This window comes from Carcharodon carcharias, chromosome 4 (genome assembly GCF_017639515.1).
Source record: "Carcharodon carcharias isolate sCarCar2 chromosome 4, sCarCar2.pri, whole genome shotgun sequence".
In the NCBI taxonomy this organism is placed as follows: domain Eukaryota; kingdom Metazoa; phylum Chordata; class Chondrichthyes; order Lamniformes; family Lamnidae; genus Carcharodon; species Carcharodon carcharias.
Window position 1 is genome coordinate 168,543,744 of NC_054470.1, and position 19,509 is coordinate 168,563,252.

The 19,509-nt window shown below is 43.3% G+C and overlaps 1 protein-coding gene across 3 annotated transcripts in view; it reads left to right on the top strand.

Annotated features, from left to right (window-relative positions):
* Positions 1–19,509, top strand: part of si:ch211-197n1.2 (EF-hand calcium-binding domain-containing protein 6) — a 139,333-nt gene that overhangs the window by 91,134 nt on the left and 28,690 nt on the right. For all 3 annotated transcript variants that reach the window (XM_041186355.1, XM_041186357.1, XM_041186356.1), the window contains 2 exons: positions 1,277–1,384; positions 5,574–5,639. In XM_041186355.1, coding sequence (XP_041042289.1) covers positions 1,277–1,384; positions 5,574–5,639 — 174 coding nt within the window. The remainder of the gene's footprint in view (positions 1–1,276; positions 1,385–5,573; positions 5,640–19,509) is intronic.

The window sequence follows — 19,509 nt, forward strand, 5'->3', positions numbered from 1 at the left end:
AAATGTTAAAGTAACCATCTAAGGATGGAGGTAAGAGCCCTCTTTTCAGTTCCCAGCACAGCATGGGAATCTCCATAGATCCTCAGCAAACATTGGCTGGCATCAGAATGCTTCTCATGGTGGTTCTACCAGGTGTAGCTGTGGTGTGTTTCTGCACAAATATGCAGGTTTTACTTAGTGGTTCAGTGAGTCACAAGATTCAAGTTCCGTTTCAGCAAATAATATAGGCTTACGCTTCAGCACTGAGGGGGTACTGCAGTCTCGGAGGTGCCATCTTTCAGATGAGATATTAAACCGAGGCCCCATTTTCATCTTTGGGTGCGTGTAAAAGATACCATAGTACTATATGAAGAAGAACAGGGAGCTCTCCCCAGTGTCCTGGCCAATATTTATTCCCTAATCAACATCATTTAAAAAACAGATTTACTAATCATTACCTCATTGCTGTTTGCGCACAATTTGACTACAATTACATTACAACAGCAATTACAATTCAAAAAGTACATCATTGACTGTAATGTCTTTCTTCCAGAAAGGAAGAACTTACATTAAACAACCCCAGGACATTCCAAAGCACGTTACAGCCAATGATGGACATTTTTAAATTAGTGACTCTTATATTGTTGCTCCAATCATATTCTGGTATTGAAATGACTGACCAACTCTGGGATATTATGGGTAGTGAGCTTTGGGTATGGAGCAGATCACTCTCAGCAAGTATATTGGTGTCTCTGTGCCAAACCTAGGAGCAAGAAAGGCCTGCCAAATAGCACCACGATATCCCAGCACTACTTCCGCAGGAAAGATTTCAGAAACTGGCCCCAGTGGAAAATGGAAACCTTGTTTTTTCTTCCATATATGTAGAAAAATTCATATTTGAATGACACAAAACTTAGAAAATACTCGTATACTCTGATGTGTCTGGATCAGGAATACAGTTAAGGCTGGCTGCTATAATGGAAATTCCATTGGCCATTTGATGCCAGATGAATCTCCATTATTCAAGGGTGAACATGCGCATACATACACAAACACACACCTGCATACGTGCATGTGCATACATGCACATACACATGCATGTGCACACACATGCACCTGCACACATGCACACACACCCACACACATGTGCACACACATGCACCTGCACACATGCTCACACACATGCACCTGTACACATACGCCCACACACGCGCGTGCACACGTGCATTTACATAACATTTTTAATGGGATGAACAAGCAGTTTTACTAATTATTAATGTATATGCTTTGTTTCTAGATTCAATTATGAAGGGAGTGACAGCCTGTGCTCCACGGTAACTGCAATTGAAGCAAAACTAACAAGCCTCTTTCAGTCAGACTTCCTGGCACTTTTAGCCACCTTTCAGTAAGTACCTAATTGCTCTACGTTCCGTTGAAAACTAATTTAACCCTTTTACGAGTGCAAGTGGAGGTTTTGAACATGCTTCCACTGGATAATATTGACGGAATGATTTTGTACAACTATTTACTGGTGGGTTGGAGCAGAGAATGGAGGCAGTAGGTGGACTTTAAAGGAGCTTTGTTCCCACTAAGAAAGTACAGATCAGTGCATCAACACATTAGATACATTTTCTTTCTTCTTTCATGAGATTTGCGCATCACTGGCAAAGCCAGCATTTGTTGCCCATATCTAATTGCCCTTAAACCGAGGGCAGTTATGAGTCAACCATATGCTGTGGGTCTGGAGTCACATGGAGGCCAGACCAGTTAAGGACAGCAGATTTCCTTCCCTAAAGGGAAGGGTCTTTACAACAATTGATTACAGTTTCATGGTCACCATTACTGAGACTAGGGCCAGGACGTTCCAGTCCTGCAGTGCCCAAAGTCAACGGACCTTCTACTGGTCCATCAAAATATCCGTCCCAGCTGCTATGAAACCCATGGCGGGCGGGACCAGAAAATTTAGGCCTAGCTTTCAATTCCAGATTTATTAATTGAATTTAAATTTCACTAACTGCCATGGTGGGATTTGAGCCCGTGTCTCCAGAGGCTTAGACTAGGCCTCTAGATTACAAGTTCGGTGACACCTTCATCTCTGCCTACATGAAATGTTTTATAAAAGTAAGACCTAAGATGATGCATTTCTTACCATTTCCAGGCAACAGTTCACTGTCTCCACATCATTTTCACTGCACTGACATGCAGTTGATAAAATATGTTCTGCCTAAACTTCACACTTCAATATTTGGAGTATTATTTCATGCCTTCCCAAATTTTCATCCATTATTCATACCTACGATGCAGCCGCCACTAGAAAATATTCTAGGAGTTTGCTTTGTCTCACGCTGGTGGATTGCAGCAGCCACTTTTAAATTACTGTAAAGTAAACCCAAGGGAGGGAGCGAGTTGATATAATGGAGCCCGGGTCACCTATTTCTACTGAAAATAAAACCGAGCCATGATAGGCTTGTTAATTTAAAACAATCACTACCTCCTATGGTTATTTTGACAGCTGTGGATTACATTTTCCATTTTCTTTTGCTTGTTTTTTTATTATCACCTGCCGAGCAATGATATGATTGAAAACAAAGAATCTTCACATCATTTACTTCGAACCTGCTTGTTGCTTTACCACATTCTAGGCATTGAGGTGGGAAGGACTATAGTTAGTTAAATCTCTGGTTAGACCCCATCTGGAGTACTGCACTCATTTCTGGACGCTGCACCACAGGAAAAATATATTGGCCTTGGATGAGGTGCCATGCAGATTCACCAGAATGATGCTGAGTCTAAAAGGATTACATTATGAAGCCAGGTTACATTGTATTTCCTTGAGTATACAAGATTAAAGGGTGGTCTAATTGAAATGTTTAAGATGACTAAAGGATTTGACAGCATAGATCGGCCAAAACTGGCAGAATTTAGCTTGACTCTGGACAAGGGCCTCAATCAACAGCCATCTGATTTTGGGCTGGAAGCAATATATTATGTTCTACCAGATATTTCTAATGTATTCTCAATCACATTTTCCTATCAGTAGTATCCTTCCTAACAGGAGGAACGTAATTTCCCATCAACCTGTTAAAATAAAGGACTGCCTCAACCAAATCATTAACAATGCAGTAAAGTACCTTCCGGATCAATGATATTACTGATGTGGTCCTTTATTTATGCTACCTTTTCTTCGGTAACAATTTCTTTTAAGTTCGTCACCCAGCCCTTAGCTCACACTATTGTGGGAGCCAGGTGTGAAGGCCTGCTTCCAGTTCTCGATTGATATTTCTTTGCTGGTAGGATGGCTCAATTAACTCTTCTTCTCTATATGTGGTGCAGCATCTCATTTTGGTCAGCATCTTTTCTGACAGCCTGGACACCTCACCTGGAGAACCTTGGCCACAAACTTAGTCTGACCCATTGGGCAGTCCCTGAGCTGTTAGCCCTGTGGCATGGGGAAGATGTGGCCAGAATCAAAGTTGTTAGTTTTCCTTCATATTTTCAAAAGCCTTTGATTAAAAATAAAGCACATGGGATTAGGGGTAGTGTATTGAGATGGATAGAAAACTGGTTGGCAGACAGGAAACAAAGAGTAGGAATAAACGGGTCTTATTCCGAATGGATTGGTGCTGGGAACCCAGCTATTCACAATAAATATTAATGATTTAGAGGGAGCTAAATGTAATATCTCCAAATTTGCAGATGACACAAAGCTGGGTGGGTAGGTGAGCTGTGAGGAGGATGCAGAGATGCTTCAGTGTGATTTGAATAAGTTGAGTGAGTGGACAAATGCATGGCAGATGCAGTATAATGTGGGTAAATGTGAGGTTATCCACTTTGGTACCTAGCAAAAACAGGAAGGCAGATTATTATCTGAATGGCTATAAATTGAGAGAGGGGAGTGTGGAACAAGACCTGGGTGTCCTCATACACCAGTTGTTGAAAGTAAGCATGCAGGTGCAGCAGGCGGTAAAGAAGGCAAATGGTATGTTGGCCTTCATAACGAGAGGATTCGAGTACAGGAGCAGGGATGTCTTGCTGCAATTATGCACGGCCTTGGTGAGACCATACTTGGAAAATTGTGTGCAGTTTTGGTCTCCTTATCTGAGGAAGGATGTTCTTGCTATAGAGGGAGTGCAGTGAAGGTTCACCAGACTGATTCCTGGGATGGCGGGACTGACATGAGGAGAGATTGAGTCAGTTAGGATTATATTCACTGGAGTTCAGAAGAATGAGGGGGGATCTCATAGAAACCTATAAATTTCTAACAGGACTAGACAGGGTACATACAGGAAGGATGTTCCTGATGGTGGGGGAGTCCAGAACCAGGGGTCACAGTCTGAGGATACGGGGTAGACCATTTAGGACTGAGATGAGGAGAAATTTCTTCACCAGAGAGTGGTGAGCCTGTGGAATTCACTGCCACAGAAAGTAGTTGAGGCCAAAACATTATATGTTTTCAAGAAGGAGTTAGATATAACTCTTGGGGGAAAGGGATCAAAGAGTATGGGGAGAAAGTGGGAGCAGGCTATTAAGTTGGATGATAAGCCATGATCATAATGAATGGTGGAGCAGGCTCGAAGGGCCGAATGGCCTACTCCTGCTCATATTTTCTATGTTTCTATGTTTCTATTAGGTCTCCTGCACTACAAATGTGACTCATATATTAAATTCTTGCTACCCAGAATATGCACATGTGTATAACCTTTCAATGGTTTCAATGGTAATATACGTTTGTGGGAGATGGTGGCAAAGTGGTAACTTTTAAAAATTATTATTCATTCATTGGAATGTGGGCTTCGCTGGCTGGGCCAGCATGTATTGCTCATCCCTAGTTGCCCTTGAGAAGGTGGTGAACTGTGATGAGCTTGCTAGGTCATTTCAGAGGGCATTTAAGAGTCAACCACATTGTTGTGGGCCTGGAGTCACGTGTAGGCTAGATCACTAGTCCAGTGACAATACTAATATGCCACTGGACTAGCCAGCCAGAGACCCAGGCTAATGCTCTGGGGACATTTGTCCACCATGGCAGCTGCTGAAATTTAAATTCAGTCACGGTGACCATGAATCAATTGTTGTAAAAACCCATCTGTTTCACTAATGTCCTTTAGGGAAGGAAATCTGCCATCCTCGCCTAGCCTGGCCTACATGTGACTCCAGACCCACAGCAATGTGGTTGACTCTGAAGTGCCCTCTGAAATGGCCTCGGTTCAAGGGCAGTTAGGGATGGGCAACAAAATGCTGGCTTTGGCAGTGATGCTCACGTCCCATGAAAGAATAAAGAGACTTTGGGATAGGGTTGACGCCTGGTGCAATTAGCAGTCTGAGTGCAAGTTGTGCCTAAGATTGCACTAGTTTTCTGAAATGAAGAAATAGTTCAAATTTCTTCCTGAATTCCAATTTGCATACTGCCAAACAGAAAATCTTCCATTAACCAGCATACCCGATAAGTATGTTAGAATGTAAACCTTTATTATTTTTGAAATAATAATAATAATTAGAAATAATTATTTGATACATTTAAGAGTGGCAACAGTTCTAAAAGATAAGTAAAAAAAGACTTTGACAATCTCACTGAATTTGTCCTTTGTAAATTACAGCAAAATTGACAAACTTGGAAGGAATGTTATCAGCCAACAGGAATTCCGAGCTGCCATTGAGAGCAGGTACTTTCTGATAATCATGGTGTAATAATAAATGAAGCATATTCAATATTTTTGAAAGCACATGGGAGGAATCATACAATTTCAGTGAGTGACAGTAACATTTATCTGTTTGTACCTATGTGATAATTACCATTGAGCTGCCGAAAGGTGAATAGGGAGAAGTCAACTGATGTATTTTCTCACAAACTCCCACAGTTCCTATTCCCCTGCTGCAGTTTGTAGAGGAATGCTCACATTTCTGCCCTCAGCTTGCTACAATGTTCTAGTGAAGCCCAATGCAAGCTGAGTAACAGCATCTCATCTTCTGATTAAGCACTTTGCAGCCTTCTGGACTCAACATTGAGTTCAACAACTTTGGACCAACTTTGCACCTTTATTACAATGAAAACACTTCGGTTTTTGAGTGTCACTTCTACCCTCAGCACCTTCCTTTCTGCTCTGAGGAGAAGCTTCCTGAGAATTTCCAACTGCTCCTTCTCTTCCTTGACTAACTACCTTCTTTTCACCTTCCCACTTTCTATCCTTCTCTGATTTCAAAGGTTGACAAGAAAAGGTTTTGATCTATGGACCAGCTCATAATCATCAGTTACCTCTGCTGCTTACCTTGCCGTTTTAACCCTCTGTTCCTCCAAATGAGCTCTCTCTACCAAAGGGATTGAAGCTTTAAATTCTTCCAAAAGAATTATTTCCCTAAGAGCTGCATATAATTGTTTCTACCTTTAATACCCATATCCACTCATCAAAATTACTTTGTTGTACTCTCTCAAACTCAATATAAGTTTGCCCAGGCTGTTTCCTTTTACTCCTAAATTTCTGCCTGTACGCCCCAGTAACCAACTCATATGCACTCAAAATAGCCTTTTTCACTGCCTCATAATCCATCGATATCTCTTCTGAAAGCAATGCATACATCTTATGAGCTCTACCCACCAACCTAGACTGTAAAAGCAACGTCCAGATTTCTTGTGGCCATTTCACCTGCATAGTTATCTTCTCAAATGAAATAAAGAAAGCCTCTACATCCCTTTGCTCAAACTTCACAAGTGCCTGCAGAAATTTAAACATCTCCCCACTGGGTTTTAGATTGGAAGTGGTCATTTCCTCCTCAGAACCTCCCTCAGCCTCTGAGATCTCTTTTTTAACTTCCAGCTTTCTGAGCTGATATTCCCTTTCTCTTTCCTTCTCCCTTTCCTCCACTGCTAATTTCTCCCCCTGAAGATCAAGTTTTCTCATTTCCATTTCCCTTTGAAATGCTTTCTCTTTTGCCTGTTCCATTTTTTTTCACCTCCAACTCAAGTTTTTTTTCATTCGCAACGGAATCTTAGCCAATTCAACTGACTCACTAGCTTCAGGTATCCCTTCCAATTTCAAATGCTGCACTATTACCTCAATTATGTCTGTTTTCTTTGCCCCTTTGGTTAAATCTAATTGCAACTAATCCACCAATTCTGTTAATTTAACTTTGTTACTTCTTGTAAATCAATCAGAGTTACATCTTCTGCTCCCAGAAAAGTCTTAGCAATGGATAAAGCCATATTTGCAGTCTCATCACTTTAAAATCCCTCACACCAAGTCCTGAGTTAAATGTGCTTCTCGTACTCATAGGCTTAAGATTCACCAACTCCAAACCAGTCAGGGAATTCCAAAAATCCCATACGAGCCCCCAGTTTTGTTATGATGTGACAGGTGCTATGTGCCAGGCAGACCAAATCCACAAAGGAAATTTGACTGCACTATCACAACAGTTTTGCTATTTGTATGTATTATGAGAAGATTTGTATACTGAATTCAGAAGTAGTGAGTCCACTAATACCTTGAGTGATTTTAAAAATTAAATTAAAACATTTATTAACAAAAGAAAAGAATTCAAACACATAGACAAGATTACAGTTATTTGATATTGTAAAAATCCCAAAATTCCAAATTAACCTGAGTCCCGACTACATACCCCCTTTAAGGCAACAGTCCAAAATAAGTTTTAAATTTAAATAAGCAATCCAGCAAAGTTACCACGGCCCTCACACGCCAGCAGAATTCTAAAGGCTTTTAACACAATTTTACTTACTGGACACAGCAGACTTTTGCAAAAGTGGCTAGAGGCTTTTCCCCAAGGCTGCTTTACACGGTGTATCTTTCAAGATGTTACATGGCCAGACCCCCACAAAACCTTCCATCCTTGTTTATATATATTTCTCTCTCTTTAATGTGTAAAATCCCATTGTTCTACATGACTTTGGAAATTTATATTTTCCATAATATAAAAATCTTTCATGTTGCCAATATGGTCAGCACTTTTGGGAAAAATAAATATACTATTTGGCCTTGCTTATCTTGTTAGTTGTAAACATCCTACCATCCCTTTGATAATCAAACAGCTCTCCACTTATCTTAAAATGCAAATTTTATTCACACCTTATCTACTGAACCTTATACCCTTGCTCACTCATTAGCATTTCAAATACCCTTTTGATCATTTCCACCTTGCAGTCTATCTGACTCTAATTCAATTAAATCAGTCACACTGACAGAACCATTCACACTCACACCCATAAGCCTACCTCACAATATCCCACAATACTATTATGGAAAATATGATAGTTTCATAACTTTTTAGACAGTGCTGATCTTTATTCTGCTATTAACATCTACTCTGGACCAAACCTTAGCAATACTATCACAACCTCTCCCTTTGTCTTGTGTTCCACGTTCCAATCAATCACTGACCTTCTATTTTGCTCCACCTCCCCATTTTTTCAACAGCCAAACCCATCATATTTCTACCTCTCCCTAGTTCTGAAGAAGAGTCATATTGGACTCAAAACGTTGACTCTGTTTCTCTTTCCATAGATGCTGCCAGATCTGCTGAGTTTTTCCAGTATTTTCTGTTTTTATTTCAGATGTCCAGCATCCGCAGTATTTTGCTTTTGTTTTAGGAAATATTGTAGCCAAGCAACACACAGCAAGCCTCCCACAAACAGCAAAATGATAATGACCAAATAGTTTGTTTTAATGATGTTGGCTAAGGAATAAACATTGGCCAGAACACTAGGAATGACTCCCCTGCTCTTCCTCAAAGAGTGCCATGGGATCTTTTATATCCACCTGAGAGGACAGACAGGGTCTTGCTTTAATGTCTGATCCAGGAGGGCAGTACTCCATCAGTACTGCATTGGAATGTCAGCCTAGCTTCTGTGTGCAAGCCTCTGGATGAATTTATTGCTATGGGGGTTATTTAGTGGATTTCTTTAATTCCAGTCTTTAGCTTCAGAATCCTAACTAAATCCCCTAGCTGCACCTGAACATTTAAAGACATTATTTAAATGTGTGTATTTTATACTACTCATTGTGTTGTCCACTAAAAGGGTCCATTAAATAACTGTTTCAGAAAAATGCTGAGCATTTTGAAATGTATGATTTGGAGAAATGAATTTCCATAGGCTTTTGCAGTCACTGGGGGCTGGTTAGATCAGGTGACTAGGTGTCTAGTGTGTGGTTCAGAATAATATCAACAGTGTGGGTTTGATTTCTCTTCTGGCTGAGATGAACTCAGGGCCTGTCTCCTTGCCTGGTCCCTAGAGAGCAGAAGGCAATGGCAAAACTACCACTGACAAAAACTGCCAAGAAAATGGCTCAGGATGAACCATCAGCAGACAACGAACCAAGGACCTGCCTTTGGGCAGAACATGTGTGAATCACATTTGTTACTGTTACACATGTCTGTTAAGAACTTCTTTGAATTTGAGCTGATTTTACTTTTATTCTTTCACGGGATGTGGACGTCACTGGCAAGGCCAGCATTTGTTGCCCATCCCTAATTGTCCTTGAACTGAATGGCTTGCTAGGCCATTTCAGAGGGCAGTTAAGAGTCAGCCACTTATGGCAAAGCAATAGAGGTAGAAAGATCCCAGGCGTGGACTAAATTATCACATCCCAACCATTGGCCTCAACATGTTGAGAAGAGAATAGTCTGTCAGGTTCCTGCTCCTGATTGTTATCCAGTCTCCCTGTCAGAAGATTGATGGGGCTGATTTTCCTCAGCTATGTTTCGAAGTGCAAAATCAGTGTAAAAAAAGAGGGGCAGATGCACCTTCAGGACAGCCATGGAAATGAGTTGGAAGGGCCTAACTAGGCCTGCCACTGATTTTTTTCTCTCCAGGTGCACTGGGTGAACAGGGGCACCAAAACAGGGTGTTTGGCCCTGCGGATTGCAAGAGACATGGGGGTAACAAAATGAGGGAGGCCACGAAGAGGCCTTTATAAAGCCTCCACAGAGACCCTGGGCCTGGAAACCTGCTGGCTGCTTCGTTTGAACAGCGGCTTGAAAGCTCCAAAGCCAAAAGACATTCCCACTGCTTCATGCATCTTAGGCATGCAGCAGCAGCTGCACTGCCACCCTAGTTTTTAGGTGCACGGTCTTGCCAGTGACAGGTGTACATTGAAGATGCACTGGTCCTACGCAAATAATTTGACCCGTGGGTAGCAAAGGTCCAGTTGAAGAGAGCAATCAGCCTCTTTGTGACGATGCTAACCGAGGAGAGGATGATGTTTGGCTTTTAACTCAATTAGACTGCACATGCTCACAGTCTAGACTCAAATATGGGGATGGATTTTATAGGGGGACGGATTACCCCACCCCAACCTAAAACTCTGTCGGCAGCTCATGGATCAGAAATCCGGCCACCCCACAGGGGCCAAATTGGGACTTGCACCCCCATCAGGCCTGTATTTTCTGCCAAATACTTGCACAGACACAGGGGGCAGAATTTTTAGCTTGGTGGGTGGGCTTGTGCCTGGCCCAACAAGCGTGAAATGTGCAATAGTTTGGTCAGTGGGCTCGCACTGGAGCTGGCACTGCTCCTGCTGACAATTAAAAGGCCTATTAAGGCCACTATGTTAACAATTGACTTTAATCTTTCACTGCCCGTTCAACCTAAGGCTTGCATTTTTTTTGGAAACCTCATCCACCAGCGAGATGAGGTTTCCAAAAGTAAATCCAATAAAATAAAAACTTTATTTTTTAATTAAAAACATTTCCCTGCTCATGTGACAAGAGTCACATGAGGAGACATGTTTCATTACATTTTTCTGCCCTTTATTTTTATTTTAAAATTCTTCATCTCCCTGAGGCAGCTCCATGCCTCAGGGAGATTATTCTGCGCTCTCTCGTGCACATGTGTGAAGTTCACATTAGGCCTGCTCGCACTCCTCCCCCTGCCCGCACAGGCAGCGCTCAGCACTGCCGCTCGCATATCACGCTGGGCGGGCCTTAATTGGCCCTCCTGAATAAAATCACAGAACGCTGCCAATCACAGGCAGCAGTCAGCTTCCCAACCTGCCCTGCCTGTCCCTGTCGATCCTGCACGCCAAGGGTAAAATCCTACCCAGGGTTTGGCTCAATCGTAAATTTGATGTTTTATTGAACAATGTCCCGAATACACATGCTTCTATGATTCGTTAAATAATACAGAAAACCACAAAATTAAAATGACCCGTCCCCAGTACAAAACCTTCTGCGACTGGCTGAAATTAAAGCCCCAATTCCCAGCTGAACCCTCCTGCAATTCGACCGCGGTTCCCAGTTAACCCAAAATGAATTCAATATGACTCGGTTTAAATCCTACAAAATGGAAGCAAAAAAGCACTATGCTTTTGTCCCAAAACCTTACAAAACCCTCAGACCAATATCACTATGATTTGGCTGAAAACACTTACAATCCCCAGCATGGCTGGCCTGTTTGTTGTTGATTGTAGGCCCTGAGTCAAGGTCCCTGACTCTTCTAACTGTATCGACTATGTTCTGATTTATAATGATTCAACTCAGACATATCAAACATCTTTCCTGTTGTTCGTGCTGTTCCAATGTCCAGTGGTTAGCACTCTTAGTTTATTCCACACATAGTGCAGGTGAATATGATCAGCTCATGCTGGTTAAAACAATACAGCTTTTCCATGGAAAATGTATCTCAGGAGAATATGAATAGTTCACATTGTTTAAACAATACTGCTGTTTCGAGGTAATACAGTAACGGCATCTGGCTCCCAGGTTGATGAAGGTTCAAATGATCCTATTCCTGTCCTCAAGAGGAACCAATCATAGTTGCAATACCAGACTCCAGTACCATTGTCTATGATGCTGGCCTAAGTTGTATTACAATTTCTTAATTATATTATATCGATGGCATGTTTCTTGTATCATTGTATATGATAATCAGTTTCTTAATTGTATTAGCCACTGGCAGGTAATGGCATTCCCTGGTACCATTGTCCCATCATAGCAACCAGTCAACGTTCGAATCTTTTTGATGAGCCACTGTCTTTCACTAAATGTCGGAATTAACCCCTTGCTGCCCAGCCCTGTGCTATTGACTTTGGTACTTTATGGTTCAAAACATGAGGTCAAGACATGTCCATAGGTTTGGATTTTATATTCCATAGATTTCCCAGTTGGAGGGGATTCCAATACATTTCCTCCTCCTATTGTTTCTTTAAATTTGATATCCACAACACAGAGTTCTGCCACTGTGCATACTGCTGGAATCCCTTTAAATAATTGGCCTTTGTTCGGGCTTCTGACTGATTCACCCGCCAGCTGCATCAAGTTGGATGCCAATCCCAGGGGCACCCTCTTAATTAGCTGGCTCCCCCACAAAATTCACCTGGAAGACCCACTACTCGCAGGGTCAGGTTACCAGCCTGGATGTGGAAACATGCTCCATCCAAAACTAAGTTTGTAAGATTCTGTCCAATCTCTTTGGAACACAATAATAGGCATTCACTCCATTCTCTAACATCATTGTTCAGGGTTCTTTTACATTATAGCTAATATAGAAATTCAAGTTATTTTTTAATCACTCAGTAACATTGTGAAAACTAATAAATTGCACATTTCTGCTATGTAATATCAGTGAAGTGCAGCACTTTGATGTTAGATATATTTTTCACTGTAGGAGAGTGAGTCAACTAATAATTCCTTCGTGGCCTCCCTCCTCCTTATCTCCAGTTCCACACCCACCCACCCCAGCTCTCATCCTGCTATCACACCCTTTGCTCTGCTATTGGTAGCTGTGCCTTCATTGTCCAGGTTCCACTTTCTGGAATTCCCTCTCTAAATCCCTCTATCTCACACTCCTTCTTTAAGATACACATTAAAACCCACCTCTTTGACCGAGTTTTTATTTGCCCCTTCTTTTGTTCAGAGCCTTTTTTTTATTACAACTCTCTGAAGTGCCCTGGGATCTTTTTCTATGTTAAAAGCACCGTATAAATATTGAGGGAAAATTCTTCTTTAATTACTCCAAAAAGAAAGCAGTGACACTCAATTACATTATCTAACCCTCCATACTGCTGCCAAATAATATCATGCAGCATAAATGTTTCATGTTCAGCAATCCAACTAATAATTTAATTTGTCATCTCAAGACTTCCACTAGGTGGCAGGTTAGCGCTTTCTGTGTGGGTGGTTCTCAGAATGAATGTTTTTCTCTTTAAGGATCAGTTTCTGAAAGCAGCTGAGGACGCTCACTCATGGCTAATCTCAGCTCAGTTCATTCTTTTGCAGCGTCTGCTCAGAACTGCAAATGAGCCCATTCCTGAATTGATAATTTTCACATCGAAGGGTTAATGACTTAATGAGAACACAAAGAAAAGAAAGGCTTGCAGTTATATAGCACTTTTCTTGATCACCGGACGTCTCAAAGTGTTTTACAGCCAGTGATGTACTTTTGAAGTGTAGGCACCCGTAATGTAGGAAACGTGGCAACTAATTTGTGCACAGCAAACTCCCAGAAAAAACAAGATAATAATGACCAGATAATATGTTTTTAGCTACTGTTGATTGAGGGAGAAGTACTGGCCAGGATAATGAGGATAACTTTGATGCTCTTCTTCAAAATCATGCCATCTGATCTTTGACATCCAACTGAGGTCAAACAGGGCCTCAGTTTTTTAAAATTCATTCATGGGATGTGGGCTTCACTGGCTGAACCAGCATTTATTGCCCATCCCTAATTGCCCTTGAGAAGGTGGCACCTGAAAGATGGCACCTCTGGCAGTGTAGCACTCCCTCAGTACTGCACGGACTGTCAGCCTTGGTTTTTGTGCTCAAGCTCTGAAGGGATCTTGAACCCAGAACCCTGTGGTTCAGAGGCAAAAATGCACTCATTGCTGTATCTTCAAAGTAACCTGTGCTGTAAACTTCTACCTTAACTTTGTGATTGCTAAACTCTTTTTAAAAAAAAACAGAATTTATTAAATAGCTGCATTTATTTTGTGGTGTATTTCTTGTTTTTCATCCATATTCCTTCTGTTGACGTCCTACATTATAAACCAACCCTGGTTATAAGTAAGCATGCAACCTTATCCTTCTCTGCTCTTCTTGCCACTATGGACCGGAATTTTTGCTCTTGAGTCGGGAACACAGCCGGGAAAATTCTCAACTCTGCAAACCTGACTCGGGAGAAAATCCCCCGGATTTTCTAATTTTCATTCCGGGGTGGGGGTGTGGGGGGTGATGGGTGTTAACAGGAGCCGAGCCCGCTGCATCCAGAAAGAGTTTGGAGACAGCTAGAGGGGCTGCCGGGTGCAGAAATGGGCTGTGAAAGGTCTGCTTTGGCATTCCAGGACCCTCTCACCTCCACACACTTCCCATGCCCCATCCATGCCAACATCCCACCCGAGATAGATAGGTTCTTGATTGGTAAGGGGATCAAAGGTTACGGGGAGAAGGCGGGAGAATGGGGTTGAGAAACTTATCAGCTATGATTGAATGACGGAGCAGACTCGGTGGGCCAAATGGCCTAATTTCTGCTCCTAGGTCTTATGGTCTTATGGTCTAACTCCCCATGGACCCTCATACCCTCCATGCTAACCTATGCCTCTCTACCCACCCCCATGGCCCTTTATACCCCCATGCCAGCTTAGTGTCAACCCATACCTCCCACCCACTACCCTTTGCCATTGCACCCTACATGCCAACTCAGCCACTGTCCACCATGAGCAGACTTCAGGAGCCATGCTGAGCTGAATTAAAATAAAGCTCTAAGTGTCTATTGCAGACCTTCTTTTAAATAAAACACTCATTCATAAAAATCCCATTCAATATATTTAAACTCCTGCAATTACTTAATCCCTTATAAAAGCAAACATTTCATTCAAGTGCTTAATCCCTTAAGAAAATGCACATTTGTATTCATAAGTCCCACATCAAAGACTTTATAACCATTTGGAGCTGTCAATCCAACTGTGAATTGGCAGGCACCACACTATGATAATGATAGGTTGTGAAATCAGCCATGCAACACTAGCCCTATAATGATAACCCTGAGGCTAATGCCAGAGTGAAGTCTGAAGAACTGATTTTTTTTAAACTGCAGATTTAAATGCCTGGAAAGCTTGACAGCTCCAGAGCTTATCCACTTTTTATGCACATTCATGTCGACTCTTACAAATCCAAAAGGGCACCTTATCTTTCCAAAAGAGCACCTAAGCTCACCCAAAGGGATACCTGGACCTTTCCAAAAGAGGTCCCACAACCTATGCAAGAGGGTATCCTACCTCTCCAAAAATCTCTGGCAGCTTTATAAAGCCCACAAGTCATTTCTTTGGACATCCCATTAATGACAATTGGATCTGTTTGAAGGCAGCTGCAGTTTTCAATGTGCAGCTGTCTCCGTGAACAATAGATGTGCAAACTACAACCCTTCCCCCCATTGCCCACCACTGTCCCCACCCACCCCGCCACCACACCACCACCCCCACCCCCCCTACCCCCCATCCCCCACCCACCCAGTGAAAATGGAGTATGCTGTGTTCGGAGCAGGCTTCTGGAGCTAATTTGGTTAAGCCAGAGACCTTTTCCATGAAAATCCAGGCCAATATCATTAAGCTTAAGGAAATAAACCACAGTTGCAACTAGTGCTGTGATTTTTGCTTTCTACTGTGGAGCGCCTTTTTGCTTCTGCGACATGATTTTCCTGCAACAGCAGGAATATGAGTGATAATTAAGGGTAATTGTAGCATGGGCCTTTGTTGTAGGACCCCGGAGCACAGCAGGCCACAAAAGTTTAGCTGCCTTAAAAAAATGAGTGATCTTTTAGTGATATTCATGTCAGAATTCTTATTTTTAAGACAAAAACAGTGGGCAATTAGTACATTATAGGTAAAACTTTTATTGCCGTGGGAAAGTGTATTGAGAGTGATTTTTTTCCCAGATACTTTAGGTCCTGAAGAGCTTGTGAGGTGGTCAAGATGGAGCCTTAAGCTGAAACTTTGGTTCAGCCTGTGTTTACCTCAGGGTGCCACCTCGGTAAAGGAGTTGAAGCTTGCACTAGAAACAGCTGCTTGGAGGATCATTAAGGGACTGACCAATGCTTAGGTTGTCTGCTCATTGAAGAGGCTGCGTGAGATTTTGGTGCTTGACCTAATGCCTTCTCCTTAGTGTGACAGCTGATTAGAAGTAAAAATGTCATTGCAGAGGATTTGGAGCATTATTTAAAAGTTTACCGTCTTGAATTTTCACTTGCTGCTGGAGGTTTAGAGGGGTCTCCTGAAAAAACATCGGAAGACTTTCTGGGACACTTCTCCAGACTTCACCAGTGCTTTATCAGCATTTTTTCTGGAAATTTCCTGAGAACTTCACCTAAAAACAGTGAGTGCTGTGCTACTCTATGGCTGGAATTTTCCAGCCCATTGCCGCCCCCCCCCCCCCCCCCACCCCACCACCACTCCCCCCCTCCCCCCCCCCCCCCCCCCCCCCCCCCCCCACACCAGCCAACAGCCTCCCCCTCCCCAGGGGATTCCCCCGGGGCAGGGCCAGCAAGCCATTGAAATCTCCATTCACCTCGATGGGACCAGAAGATCCTGCTAGCATGAGGGGCTGGAAAATTCCAGCCTATCTTGCTGAAAGCCTGATAGGATTCACCAGGAGAAAGGGAGTGCCTGGTCATTGGCATCTTGCTTAGGAGCCCTCCTTGATCTGCAGGAGGAGTGGAAGGAGAAGATGAAGCCAGGCAGAACAGCACCAACTGCTGCAGGAGAGAGGAATGGGAGAGTGAGGTTGACTCATTTCTCCCTGTGGGTCGTGGACATCCCTCCCCCTCTGGGCTTCCTCCGCCAGGATCTCCAGTGCCGCGTCTAAGCCCCTGTGCACCTCCTCACTAAGCTCCTTCCACTCCATTTCAATGGGTTTTGAAAGGGCCAGTGTGCAATTTGCAAGCTCTACCACATGCAGGGCCAGTGGTGCTTGAAGGGTTGGATGTTTGGGTTGGAGGTTTCTGCGCCCCCTCCAATGCCTCAACTTTGCCTCTGCATGTTCCCGACGAAGCCTCTCGATGTGTTCTGTGCCTTCCCGCATGAACTGTCTCTATTTTGGCCTGTAAAAAGCCAGAGTCGGCAGGGATGTTTGCCCTCTTCGGGAATGCTTTGAGGACATCCCTAAAATGTTTCTGCTGTCTCCTGGGAGTCTCCTGCCGCAGCCAAGTTCCAAGAAGAACAGTTGTTTTGAAACTCTGGTGTCAGTCACACGAACCACATGTCCCGCCCAGCGGAGCTGGTTTTGAGTGACTAGCAACCCAATGCTGGGCAATTTGACTGGGAGAGGATGTTGGACCGCCTTTCCTGCCACTGGATTTGGAGGATCTTGCGAAGACACCTCTGGTGGTACTTCTCCAGTGCTTTGAGGTGCCTGTTGTAGCTCTTCCGAAGTCTCCAAAGGATATAGGAGCATGGGAATCATTGCTGCCCAGTAAACATGACCTTAGTCTCGGGTTTGAGATACTGGGCCTCAAATACTCTTTTCCTCGTTCGGCTGGAGGCTGAGTTTGGATATTGGAGGCAATGATGAATTTCATTGTCTATGTCTGCCTAGAGGAGGCGCCCAAGAGCTCACCCTCCTGATCCCCTTTCCTGCAGCAGTTGGTGCTGTTCTGCCTGTCCTCATCTTCTCCTTCCACTCATCCTGCACACCAAGTGGATCTCCTAAGCAAGATGCCCAATGACCAGGCATTCCCTTTCTCCTGGTGATTCCTATCAGGTTTTCAGTAAGATGGATTAGCACAACCTTTTTAGGTGAAGTCCTCAGAAAATGGTCCACATTTTCCAGGATCTCGCGACTGATCTTAATTGATGGGGGAAATGCTTTGCTGAGGGGCTGGCTGGAAGAGGACCTTCGTTTTCTTAAATGAAAGGTCCATTTTCTCATATGCTTTAGAGAAGGATTTGACAATGTTCCTTGCACTTTTCTTAAATGTGAACTCCCTATACTTCTTTTCAATTGTATTTTGCGTGTCCATGTTTTTGGTACTTTGGTTATGCTGAGCGCTGGAGGTTCCAAGAATTAGAGAGCTGAATGTTACAGATATAGGATATTTTAGGCCATCGGGACCATTTACAGCCCACAACTGGCCATCAGGGCAGCCGCCTTTTGGTTCAACCTTCCGGAAAGAGGCTGGTTAGCAGGCCGCTTCCAGATTCGCCATCCAATTAGGGAGAGCGGGAAGGTTGAGGAGGAGGAGGAGGAAGGGCCAATTGGTGGCAGGGTTAGTCTGCTGCTGAGAAGAAGACCTCAGCTGAGGGCTTCAAAAAATGACAGATGGAACCGGCAGGCATCTCAGCACCCTGAGCACTGCCCGTGAGAGCAGCCTCCAGGAGCTGCCCTTGCAATGGCAAGCCTCTGCCTGTGGATGCCCTCAGGCTCGCCACCATTAAATGGCCAGATGGCTTCTTAATTTCATGCCATTCCGATCTCCCACTGTGCGGCTGTGTCCTCTGAGTAGCCAAGGCTCTGACACAACACGGTGCGCTGTGACACTGTCAAAATTGCATTGCCCTTGGAAAATTGCTGTTAATTGTCTATTTAATAAGCTTAATTGACTTCCTGTCGCTGCCGGCCAGGTTGTCACAACTCAGAAGCAGCCCATAGGAAAAGCGGGAAGAGGCAGAAACACATCAGGGAACTGGCACAACATCTTACTACATTACTTTCCAGATGCCCCCACTTCCAATCCTGCCCTGTTAAAATTCCAATCTTAGAATCAAAGAACAGTGCGGCACACAAGGGCGGCATTCAGCCCATCAAGTCCGCACCTAAACATTGGCATGCTTGTTAAGAACTTGCAGAAGCCTTCTGCAGCTGCACAGGCAAATCAAAAATGGGCATTTTACTGGCGGTCAGATGATAGTGAGCATAAAGAAGAAGATTTCAAACTATCACAAAAGGAAGATAAGCAGAGGTCCAAGGTGTCAGCCTAGAGAGTTGGGTAGTTCTCAGCCAGATTTTGAAGTCACCCTGAGAGGAGAAGGGCATTGGTTGCATGTGCTATACTGAAAGGCAGTTATCTCAGCAGGGAGGGGGAGGCATTGCATGGGCCTCCTGCTTTTTGGAATGCTTCAGTTTATGTGGCTTAGTTTAAAAGATGGATTTGAGGTAGCAGATTACATGTGGCAGAACATTTTAGTTACTTAAAATAAGGCTTGTGTGTATTAGAAGACTTGACACAAGGGCAGAATAGGCTGACAATAGGAGGTCTGCTTTATGTCCAGGGTGAAAAATCGCTGAACTTTAGATGAACACAGTGTGCTTGTAACACATTTGAGGATGAGAAGTGCCATCGGTCCAGTTAGAGAGAGACTGGGTAGTTGGCACACTAGGATCACCATTGTCTGCTCAGATCCAGTTTCTGATGAGGGGATGTTTGTTAGGGGCATGTTAAACCACTCTAGAACCACAATATAATTTTTAAATTGTTAATACTTTCGTGAGGCTGAAAACCCACCTGATAGCAACATGTCTGACAGAGAAGAATTTGAGAAAACAGGGCTAATGGGCTAACTACAACCAGAAATTTTAGGCTGACTTTTCAATAGGGTACTGTAC